We start from the raw sequence: 12,463 nt of genomic DNA, 5'->3' as shown, positions 1-12,463 counted from the left end.
TTTCCCCCCTGCTATTGCACTTAAAGTTCCCGTACGCTAGCTGATTGAAAAAAAAGCCGCTTGTAACTTTTGCATGGAGATTTGCCATCTCCATGCAAGGCTGTTACAGGCGATCGTACAATAAATAAATACATTTTAATTATAGTGTACATGAGCAAGGGGTCTCCCGAGCTGAACCGCATTGGTTTCAGGTACGAGGACCCCCTACTTCAAGAGATACAGGCCCCGTTATGGGGTGCCGGTATCCCCTGTAGAATTTCAATGTCCCGGACACGTGACGCGGACGCTTGAAAGTGCAGGGGATACCGGCACCCCATAACGGGGCCTGTATCTCCTGAAGTAGGGGGTCCTCGGACCATAAAACCAACGCGGGTCAGCTCCGGAGACCCCCTGCACATTTACACTATAATTAAAATGTATATTTAAAAAAGAATTAACAAACATCAATACACGACCCCCCTCCCGCCCTCCTCCCTAACACATACAGTACAATAATGTGCAAAATTACTATTATCCAGATATGGATAATAGATTATTTGCCCATTATTAAACACTGCATTAGCATACCTAAATAAAGTCAATAAAAACAGCAGCCAGCTAATCCTATGAATACAAGCAGTAACAACATCAACAATAAATTAATGAAACCATTAACCAATTAATTCCTAAGCCAACTCAAAATGAATAGTAACACTAACCAATCAAACCAATTAATTACAACAACATTAATGAATGTAAACATTAAAAGACAAAAAAATACATTCAAACAATCTCTGAAAGAACCATAAAACGCATTAGCCAACATAATACAACATTAACTACAAACGAACACCAATCGCAAACATTTTATTACATTAAGCAGGAAAAATACAAACAATGACATCCACATAAGAAACTGACATTAAAAAAACCAACAGCAATACCAAGCCATAAATGCCCCCCAAATATTGTCATAATAATGTATTCATCTGTACCCTAAAGTGGTACAGATTAATATATTATCAGTCAATGTGCCTCCCCCATAAAATCAACAATCACATCCAATGAACAAACCTGTAAAAAAAGACATTTACAAACATTCTATATATTACTTACCATTAGAAGCGATGGCCCTCCGACTCCCGGGGAAACAGGAAGCTCACGTACCTTGAAGGCCTCCAACAGCATCCGATGCCATCCGCCATGAAGATCCGGATCAGGTACCGAAATCTTCTTTTTTTTCTTTCTTTAATCACCTTCTTCTATCTTCATCTGTCACCATTTCTTGATCTTCTTTCTTCATCTGTCAATCCAAAATACCCCATGTTAAATCCCAGCCGATGCTGTCTCGTCGGCTTCTTGGGCTCAAATGAGGCGTCATGGCCTTAAATAGGGCTTGTGACGTCACATTTAGCCTCAAAATGGTTAACAGCCACCTGATTGGCTGTTCAAACCATATTACGACTTGAATTTTTTTTTGACATGACGTCACTTAAAGGGAATGATGCAAGCCAATCAGAATGGCTGTGCTTCATTTGCCTTTAAGATGACGTCACGAAGCCGGCATCACATGGTATTTCAGCCAATCAGATTTTGGGAACCAATTCCACACTCTGATTGGCTGAAATACCATGTGACGCCGGCCATCTTGGATTTCGTGACGTCATCTTAAAGGCAAATGAAGCACAGTCATTCTGATTGGCTGGCATCATTCCCTTTAAGTGACGTCATGTAAAAAAATTTTTTTAAGTCGGAACATGGTTTGAACAGCCAATCAGGTGGCTGTTAACCATTTTGAGGCTAAATGTGACGTCACAAGCCATATTTAAGGCCGTGACGCCTCATTTGAGCCCAAGAAGCCGACGAGACAGCATCGGCTGGGATTTAACATGGGGTATTTTGGATTGACAGATGAAGAAAGAAGATCAAGAAATGGTGACAGATGAAGATAGAAGAAGGTGATTAAAGAAAGAAAAAAGAAGATTTGGGTACCTGATCCAGATCTTCATGGCGGATGGCATCGGATGCTGTTGGAGGCCTTCAAGGTACGTGAGCTTCCTGTTTCCCCGGGAGTCAGAGGGCCACCGCTTCTAATGGTAAATAATATATTGAATGTTTGTAAATGTCTTTTTTTACAGGTTTTTTCATTGGATGTGATTGTTGATTTTTTGGGGGAGGCGCATTGACTGATAATATATTAATCTGTACCACTTTAGGGTACAGATTAATACATTATTATTACAATATTTGGGGGACATTTATGGCTTGGTATTGCTGTTGGTTTTTTTAATGTCAGTTTCTTATGGATGCAATTGTTTGTGTTTTTCCTGCTTAATGTAATAAAATGTTTGCGATTGGTGTTCGTTTGTAGTTAATGTTGTATTATGTTGGCTAATGCGTTTTATGGTTCTTTCAGAGATTGTTTGAATGTATTTATTTGTCTTTTAATGTTTACATTCATTAATGTTGTTGTAATTAATTGGTTTGATTGGTTAGTGTTACTATTCATTTTTAGTTAGTTTAGGAATTCATTGGTTTCATTGGTTAATGGTTTAATTAAATAATTGTTGATGTTGTTACTGCTTGTATTGATTGGATTAGCAGGCTACTGTTTTTATTGACTTTATTTAGGTATGCTAATGCAGTGTTTAATAATGGGCAAATAATCTATTATCCATATCTGGATAAGTTATTTTGCACATTATTGTACTGTATGTGTTAGGGGGGTGTATTTAGTTAGAAATATTGTTTAGTATTTTTGTTGGCACAACATTGGTACCGCGGGGACCCTGGGACGGCCGCGGGGTCAGCCGGGGACACCTGCCAGCCTGTTGTATTGGTTTTGCGCCTGCAAAAAGGGAAACAAAGAATTTTTTCTAAGTCCTGCTTTTTTATCACCTGCCTTTAGCTGGTGAGCTTTATTCAGCGCAACTTTCACGTACGATCAGTTTGCGTTGCTTAGTGAATCCCGCAGAAGGGCAGGATTCAGCGCAAACAGCTGATCATACAATCAAAGTTGGACTTTGAAAAAATTTCAAGAAAAAGCCAGTTTTAGAGCGCAAAGTGCCTGTTTGCGCGGCTCAGTGCATAGCGCTCGGCGGAACTTCACGTTCTAAAAGCACTTTGCGCTCTTAAAACGACTTATCACTGCTTAGTGCATAGCCCCCTATGTCTCCCAACTTCAAAATGGGCAAAACGAAAGCAAAAAAAAACACCCCAACGGTATCAAAGCAAAACACCCCATTGCACTGTCCGGGCAGATTTGTTACTTTGTCCAGTTTTGTAGCTGGGAGACTTTTTAATACATAACATCCTTAGTGTGTTCTTCATCCATAATATTCTGTGTGGTGTATACACCATGATATATGTCTGCCAAAGACTGTTACAGGCTGTGGGAGCTGTATATCCTTAAAACCTGACCTGTTGGTGGCCCTTAAAGACTGAGTTTCATACCACTGACCTAAAGTGTTGTGAGCCAGACCCTAATTGATTTGAAGAAACGAGCTTCAACCTCCCAAGTACAGCTGGATGATGAATAATCCCAGGAGAATGTGGTGTGGCCCAAATATTAAGGGTGCATATAATGTTGGCGACACTTACATGTTACCATCTTTTCCACTTTGTACTTCTATTCGCTCTGCTCCCAACTGGAACTGAAATATATTAAACAGCAGAGGAGACCACCTGAAGGTCACATCGCTAATGGCGCCCAATTCAAATTCTGCATCAATAAAGCCAGAAAAAGTGTTGCCAGGAACAAGGTAATTGCTAAGAATAGAAGAAACACAATTAGAGAGGGATACTGATCATACATATCACTTTACAGCTTCTGGAAAATAGGCCATTAATAGTGTCATTGGCAACACAAAATTCAGTTGTCCTTCCCAGTTGATATTTCACATTGTAATCTGTACCTAGAACCCACAACAAGCATCTTCCCCGGGACTCAATGCTGCATGCTTCCCCGGGACTCAATGCTGCATGCTTCCCCGGGACTCAATGCAGCATGCTTCCCTGGGACTCAATGCTGCATGCTTCCCCGGGACTCAATGCTGCATCTTCCCCGGGACTCAATGCTGCATCTTCCCCGGGACTCAATGCTGCATGCTTCCCCGGGACTCCATGCTGCATGCTTCCATGGGACTCCATGCTGCATGCTTCCCCGGGACTCCATGCTGCATGCTTCTCCGGGACTCCATGCTGCATGCTTCCCCGGGACTCCATGCTGCATGCTTCTCCGGGACTCCATGCTGCATGCTTCTCCGGGACTCCATGCTGCATGCTTCTCCGGGACTCAATGCTGCATGCTTCTCCGGGACTCAATGCTGCATGCTTCTCCGGGACTCCATGCTGCATGCTTCTCCGGGACTCAATGCTGCATGCTTCCCCGAGAACGAGGGGTGTGGTATAAAAAACAGCAAGGTAGAAACAGAACAAACCACCAACAAGGTCATGTGTAAGAGCGCAGCGGCAGCAGAGGAAAACACGGGCCGTTTGGCTTCTATACTGCAGTTAACAGGTTCACAAATTCTTCATACACTACTAGAATATATTTGACATTTTTGTGGGCAGCAATTTTAGTTTTAAAAGGTAGTATAAACGTTAAAAAAACTGCAATGTCGTATGTATGAAGGTCGTTGGGTGACTTCGTAGCTATGACGCATACCGTGAATATAATACATTTTGTTAACCTATATAAATAATAAAACATCTGTGCTGCGTCATATATATATTTTACAATATAAAGCGACATTTCAGGTTTACGCCAGGTTCAACTTGGTGGATGATTTTGACGCAAGTTGAACTATTTTTTTGGCGCACAATACCTTTTTTTTCAATACATACCCGTTACATCTGTGTCGTGCATCCCATTTTTATGCACCAATATATCTGACTAAAAACATTTTTGATGCTTAAGGTGCACAATAGAAAAAAAAGAGAGACGGGGAGTAGAAGAGAGAGGAGGATTAAGAGGGGAAGAGAGGGTGGAGTGTGAGAGGGGGATGTGAGAGGGGGAGGGAAGAGGGAGGGGAGTGTAAGAGGGACAGAAGGAGTGGAGAGAGAGATGGGGAAGTGGAGATAGAGAGATGGGGGGGGGAGGGAAGTGGAGAGATAGATGGAGGGGGGAAGTGGAGAGAGAGATAGGGGGGGGAGAGAGAGATGGGGGGGGGTGAGAGAGAGATGGGGAGGGAGTGGAGAGAGAGATGGGAGGGGAGGGTGGAGAGAGATGGGGGGTGGAGGGAGTGGGGAGAGACAGAGGTTTTGAGGTTCCCCAGAATTTTACAATATAATTCCAATGTTCTTTAACCAACAAAAGGTTGAAAACCCCTGAACTAGATACTGCATGCAAGACCTCTAGACATCCCTTTCTGTGTATTTAGATACATTCCCTAATTATCTGGGTTTCTAACTTAACACCCCTGAAGACGTACATTTTTATTTATTTGTACATTATTTTACCAGGAAAAACATATATTGACAGTCACCTCTCATTTTTATGTCTGTCCTGGGTATTGAATATTGTGATGATACTATAGTTATAGTTACAAACACATTTGTTTAAAGTGAGAGACAGCAGAAGTCTTGAAAGATCTTAAAGCAGCAGTCAGAGCTGCCGCCCCCCCCCCCCCCTTTAATATGTGCATCAATACAATCCACACAATGATAAGTAATTACAGTGGTGGCCAGATTTATTCTAAACCGGGTGCCACCGCGGGAATTTTTAACCCGCGGACGGCGCACGGCTCTTTTCGGCTGGTTTCCCGCGCCTCAGGCGCTTTCAATGAGAAGCGCAATTAGCGCTTATCTTTTGAAGCGGCCGCCGCGCGGGAAACTGCAGGGAAACTCCGTTTAAAATCGGAGAAAAGCCTCGCATTTATCCCGGCAAGTTTTAGAATAAAGCTGGCTGGGACAGTAGCTAAGTTGCTGATCGATGATAAGTAATTAGCTAAGTTATTTATTCGATCGGCGAAGATTCGGCTCAGGGGTTCACTATATGGCTGTCAGTGCAGTAGAAGAGAACCAAAGATGCAAAGTTCTGTGGGGAAGATCATATGACCAGGCAGTCACTAGATACAATTGGTACACTGCTAGAGAGAGGGCAGGGCTCATAAAGGGGTGTGCAGATCTTATTTCAGAAGAGGAAGGTGAGGTGACTTTGTAAATGGTTGCTATAGAAAACAAAATGCTTGTTACAATATAATACATTAAAAATGTAATTCAGAGTTGTTTAAAAAAAGAATGCTACAAGTATTTTCTCATATTATCGAACTGATTTCTTAAAAAAACCACACATGTCATGGTCAGCAACTTTAAGCAGGTGGCAGATTAATTGTTCCAGAAGTGAGGTGCTCAGTAAGAGAAGGAAGTGTGACCAGTTTCTTTATTGAGCCCTAACCAGGCTTTTGAAGGTGATCTGGGTAATAATTGCTGTGTACTTTAGGGATATGAAGCCTGCTCAGATAATTGGGAACTTGTCCAGAAAGTATTCGAAAGTTAGACCGGTAAAATATACCTTGCGCCTAGACTCAAGGAATAGCTAACCTAGTGCGGTTACAATATCACAGTGTATTTTAGTACATATTAGGACAAAGCAGCATATTGAACTGTATACTGTAGATCATAGGTGGGCAACCTATTTTTCAATGTAGCCACAGGTGTGGCGAATGAGAAGTGAAAATAGTCACACCATGTTAAAATTTGAGAAATTAGGTTGCTCAATCGAATATTTAAAACAACACAAACTGTTCTAACAAGTTTATTCAAAACATGTATACTGACTTCTCAGTTACAACAAAAGACAGGGGTGCCCAATGCTACATCCAATTGCCAAAACCTAAAGTAATAAGTATAAAGTTTAAATACTTCAATAATAATATTTACTTGGTTATTTAGTTAAACCCTTTGGCCAAAGCGTCATAAGCCTGCATACCACGTCAAGGTATAACCAAATTAATGCTGGTCCACTACACTGTGAACCCTTCCCTTTACCTCTGTATGAGGGGAAGCAACCATAGTAGATCATGTTCTTTGCAGAAAAGTGAAAAGACCACCCAAGTTAAAAAGGTGAGGAGGAGTGAGCTCTGGGGGGAGGTGCCACCTACCTCCATATAACTGTTACCAGTCAGAAATTGATTAACACACACATTCCCAGCTAGCTCAAACTCCCGCACCCACCACATCATGAATATATATTTATGTCAAAAAGAGTGCTACTGGGCGTGGCAAATGTATACAACAAAAGACAGGGGTGCCCAATGCTACATCCAATTGACAAAACATAAAGTAATAAGTATAAAGTTTAAATACTTCAATAATAATAATATTTACTTGGTTATTCAGTTAAACCCTTTGGCCAAAGCGTCATAAGCCTGCATACCAAAAGTGAAGGTATAACCAAACTTCTTAGTTTACTAAGTTACAACTGCCTGAGACGCAAATTATGAAAATTCTTCAAATTGAAAATGACAATTTAATGCGAGATTTGACAATCTTTCTTTCTGACAAGTTGCAGAAACATTGGCTAAATATCTGTACTCAATGCACATCTGATCTCCACCTCCAAATTGACCATCAACATTTCGAGATCTGTATTTTGACTTGAATCCCATCGTAGAGAACGTCGATTCACACACCCATGTTGATCCAAACATGGGCAATAATTTAGAAATGCTTGTTTTCAAAGTTGGGAGATCGTTGTCAGTAAGAATCGATTTCCACATATCTGTGACTGAAGAATTCAGGTAAATTTTCAAGTGTTCCAGACTGTGAAGATGTAAGGTCCGGGGGAACAACTCTCTCTAAGGGGGTTCCTCCCGCGACTTTACCTGCCTCCGCTCCAGCTCTGCCTCCTCGCCGCCGCGGGCGGGATCTTCCTTCTCCTCTGCTTCCCGCGGCGGCTACTGAACGCATGCATGCGCGCGCATGGCCGAGGACCTTTACGTCCTCCCTCAGGAGGAGTTCCCGCCCCCAGCTGAGGCCGCGTGTGCACCGCTCACAAGCTGCACATCTAGCGCAGCTGTGGTAAGTTTCTCCCTACCAATCCCTATCTTCCCTGGGGCCGCTCCCTCGTTACACCCCCTCTCCCTATGGGCCTTCCTCCTACTTATACCTTGCTCAGCCATTCATTCTTTGGCTGAGCATAGCTCTGTATGACCTGTGTTAACCACGGTCGTGCCTGCCTCAGTTCCTGTCTCTTTGTCTCCTTAGTGATCCCTTGTGTACCGAACCGGCCTGGCTGTGGATCCGCTCTGGACTTCTACCCTTGGTTTGTATCCTGACCTCCTGGACTCCCCAACCCCTTTACCTCGATTTGCAGATTCCGACATACCTCCCGGCTCTGGACCCCAGGCTCTCGGTACCAACTATCTTCTGGAACCTCCCTTCTCGTCTGGCGAGTATCTTACACTCCCAGACGGTTCCAGACGCCTATTTTCCACTTTCCAGGCGTGTCCCCGTAGCTGTGGGTGCAGTTTGTTACCCATCTCACCTCAGTTTCGGGGTCTCTCCTTGTCCGTGGTGAGCACAGCGTAACAGAAGTGAAAGCAAATCATCTTCAAGCCCGCGCTTGTCCAAAGACAGAAGGGTGGAAATTTCTCTGCTTGAATTTGTAATATCAAAGTGGAATGGATCACGCAAGAATTTAAATGCCAATTTGAAGTCATTGATATCACAAAAACGTGATTCAAATTTCTGGGACAGGTTTTTTATCCAGTTTACGTAGAGTTGCCGCTTCACGTCGAGTAGACCACACTCCTCATTTTTTTTTCTAGAAATCTAGTCGGGTTTGCAAAATGGGTCAAATCGTCCTTCTGAGTTTGTACCAGAATGAGGTTCACGTTTGACTTGAATTCTTGAATATGCTGTGCTAGCTTACATATTACTTACCCTTTCCCTGCAGCTTCACGTTTAACTCATTTAAGTGAGTCATGATATTGCACAGAAAATGTAAATCACACTGCCATGAAGGGTTCTCAATGTCAGAAATGTTTTCAATCTGACGTTTCTCAACAAAAAAAATCTTTAATGTGAGGAAGCAAATAGGTAAACTGTTCCAGAACTTTTCCTCTGCTCAACCATCTCACATTTGCATAGTCAGTAAGATCCTCGAAATCACAATCGCTGCATTCGTTCAAGGCCTCGGCAAACTGTCGATGCATGAGGGAACTTCCACTTCGGATGTAATTCACGATTTTCACAACCATGTCCATCAACGTTTTCAACGTGTCGGTTCCGAGCATCTGAGCACACAGATTCTCCTGATGCAGAATGCAATGGAAGAGAGGACATCATGTTTTTCACGCCATTCTCACTCAAATGCTGCTTCAAATGAGAAACAAATCCTGATATTCTTCCAATCATTGCGGGGGCACTGTCCGTTGTAATAGAAGCAAGTTTCATCAGATCTAGGTCACATTTTTTAAGCTTTTTTGGCAAACTCCAATTAGCCACACTTTGATGGCCAATTTGCAACTTGTGGCTATTGGCTACAGGCTTGCCCACCTCGGGTATAGATTATCAAGTTTGCTATGGGGAGTTATCGGTGCTTTATCATACACAGCATCCCCATAATGCAGGGGTGCTCAACGCTAGTCCTCAAGCCCCCCAACATGTCAGGTTTTCAGGATATCCCAACTTCAGCACAGGTGACTCAATCAGTCTCTGCTTTAGCCCAGGTGGCTCAATCAGAGGCTCAGTCTTTGACCTGTGCTGAAGCTGGGATATTCTGAAAACCTGACCTGTTGGGGGGCCTGAAGACTGGAGTTGAGCACCACTGTCAATTGATAAATGCCACTAGAATCTGTTGTTAAACATCCTTTATGGCTATGGGAGTCAGGCAAGATTTATTTCTATAAGTGTGCCCGATTTGGTACACATTTTGGATGTCCGTATGCAAAGAAAACATTAGATGGGAATCTAGCTATACACCCAAAGATTTAAAGCTGGAAACCGAGCCGAGCTAACTATTATAGTTTGCGCTAATCAGTAGCTATATCATTAGAAGCGTTACATATTTTTAGCTTTTGTCCCAAATATCACAGTTACTGTTGTGTAAAAAAATCAGATTGCAGAACATTTTCCAGGATGGAGTTGGGTGCGTATATAGCATAGCCTTCCGGCCGCTATGTCTTTTTCCTGGGCAGGGAGTGGTTGGGTTAATTCCTTCAAATAGGCCTTGTGTGCTTTTGCAGACTTGGATAAGCAGTGGTATCCAAGGGCGGGCATAGCAACAACAAGAAGAGGGATGAGTACTGATTGGATCACACACACAGGGTGTGATAACCCATCAGTATTCAAGCCAAAGGCTATAAATACTGGCACTTTCCTAAATTCTGGGTCTTTCTAGATTTGTATCTCCCTCTGGGAGTGAGCAACGTCTACCATCCATCTCAATAGGAGATGCGAGGAGGAGTCCATCAGGCCTGGTCTGGGCCTCAAGCCCTAGTCAGTGCCTGTGAGTAAGGGAAGATGAGGGAAGGATGCATCAGTTCTGTATATGCCATCTGCATGCAATAAAGATTCAGTTGTACCAGAACCAGTGTGATTCACTGTCTTGTTGCTGGAAGAAGAAAAGGTTTCAGTATGGACTATCCCTGCTATCACAGAAGATCCATGCTGACTGGAGGCGCTGCACCAATCAAGAACTAAGGTAACCTGTGAACCTGTCCTGTTTCTCCCCACAACATTGCGGAGCACTCAGCCCTCCTGTTTACCAACAGATACAACTCAACACCTAGAAAGTAGCCAGATAAGAAGCAGACCCCACAATGTCATTTAGGGTGGGTGTACAAGGGCTACACCTATAAGATCATTAGCAAACGTGTCATTCATAAAAGCTGTAGGGCTATGTAAAGAGAAAGGGCCCCGGAACAGAACAGCCTTGGCTGTGGTTGGGGGATTATTGATTGGTTTGAGTTGGTTGAGGAATAAGTTGACCTATTTCTATCATTGATTGTATGGCACATGATAGCAGGTTAGCCTATTGACATAATTCAGAGCTGTAAGGATTATGTTATTGTTTAACAGATTGTAAATACGTACTTTATAACGTCATATTGTTTTGTGCGGCCTCCTGTCGCAGAGATAGATATGTAGATCTGCCCGTGGATGCTATTTTTTCCATTTAGGGTAACTGAAACTTTATACCTCCAACCTGAAGGGGAAAAGGAAGAAATGTAGTAACGTTGCAAAGGGCAATTAGACAATAGAATGACACAAAGTGTATAGAAAGGATCATACTATGTGAGTGTGACCACATCCAGCAAATGTGGAATCATTACTACTAAAGACTTTCCTACAAATAAAGAGACTCAGACAGCGGGTGATGGGGTGATCAGCTCTTTCCTTCATTTGAACTGTAGCCAGTTATTTTGTGATATCAAATGAGATATAATCATGCACTCAACAGTTCCAGCTGCATGAAACCGTAAGCCAAAATGATAAGACCTGCTTCTTTTTGCAGCCAAAATTATATCCATTGGACCAACATAGATGTCCTAATAGAAGTACTTATGTAAAGCCTTAGGCTGTGTGCATGCACCCGAAGACCGCGCGGAGGAGTGTGCGTGCTGTCACCTGCGTTTAGTGGAAGCGTTTTCTGGCCAGGCTAGGCGCGATGGGGGGCATGTCTGGGGCGTGGCCGTGACGTCACGGAGCTGGTTCACCCTTTGGGCGAACCGCTGACATGACCTGACCGTCACGCCGTGGAATGAAATGTAACTGATTCCTCATGCACTGCACGCCCCCTCGCGCTGTCGCATGTGCGGTCCATGGCTGCGATCATTGTCTTAAAGCATTGTGATTGCACCGCACACACATGCCTCCATGCAGTCTTCGGGAGCATGGACGCAGCCTTAGGTGTCAACACTTTGAAGGTCTCAGAAGTAGAAAGCTCACACACAACAACACAAATTGTTGGGTGCATCATTCCTTTATCTTTAACATACTCAGTGTTGGACATTTCTTTCCCATACACTATTATGTATTGAACTTGATAGCCATGATGGTCAATGATTTTACATTCATTGGATGTCTCTTGGATGTGATGTGAGGTAAAGATGTACCAAATCAAATTTAGAAAATAAAATGTGTCTTATGACTCGGACTTACATGGCAACTGGTTGAGAATTCCTCCAGTGCTTAAATAAAAAGTTTGGTGTTTGGCCGTGATGCCATGTGGTGAGTCTGCAAAGTACCCCATGGAAGGACATCCCCCTGTGGGACATGGGAAGCAGGTGCCCTGGAGAAGGAAGTATATAAGAGAACCACTTAAGTACATGCAAAGATACCATGGTGCGTCACAAGAGAAGTGAGTAGTGTAAAGGGACAAGTGAGCTATTTATGCAGCTTTGCTCTGCAGGGAAGACTGCAGACATCATTTAGCTATTTTACCTGAGATAGAAGTTGCCTTGAAAAGGGTGAATAGCCAATAACAGTCTAGACATTTGGAGTTGGTTCTTATCTTTAATCTGCTGTCTAAACATTT

General features: G+C 43.0%; 1 protein-coding gene across 2 annotated transcripts in view; it reads right to left on the bottom strand.

The window, feature by feature from the left end:
• LOC142501721 (pancreatic lipase-related protein 2-like) overlaps positions 1-12,463 on the bottom strand; it is a 34,158-nt gene that overhangs the window by 2,279 nt on the left and 19,416 nt on the right. For both annotated transcript variants that reach the window (XM_075612003.1, XM_075612004.1), the window contains 3 exons: positions 12,088-12,217; positions 11,020-11,131; positions 3,580-3,747 (listed from right to left, as the gene is read on the bottom strand). In XM_075612003.1, coding sequence (XP_075468118.1) covers positions 3,580-3,747; positions 11,020-11,131; positions 12,088-12,217 — 410 coding nt within the window. The remainder of the gene's footprint in view (positions 1-3,579; positions 3,748-11,019; positions 11,132-12,087; positions 12,218-12,463) is intronic.

This window comes from Ascaphus truei, chromosome 8 (assembly GCF_040206685.1).
Source record: "Ascaphus truei isolate aAscTru1 chromosome 8, aAscTru1.hap1, whole genome shotgun sequence".
Classification (NCBI taxonomy): Eukaryota; Metazoa; Chordata; class Amphibia; order Anura; family Ascaphidae; genus Ascaphus; species Ascaphus truei.
Note: the sequence above shows the minus strand (reverse complement) of the source record. Positions and strands in the feature narration are given on the sequence as shown.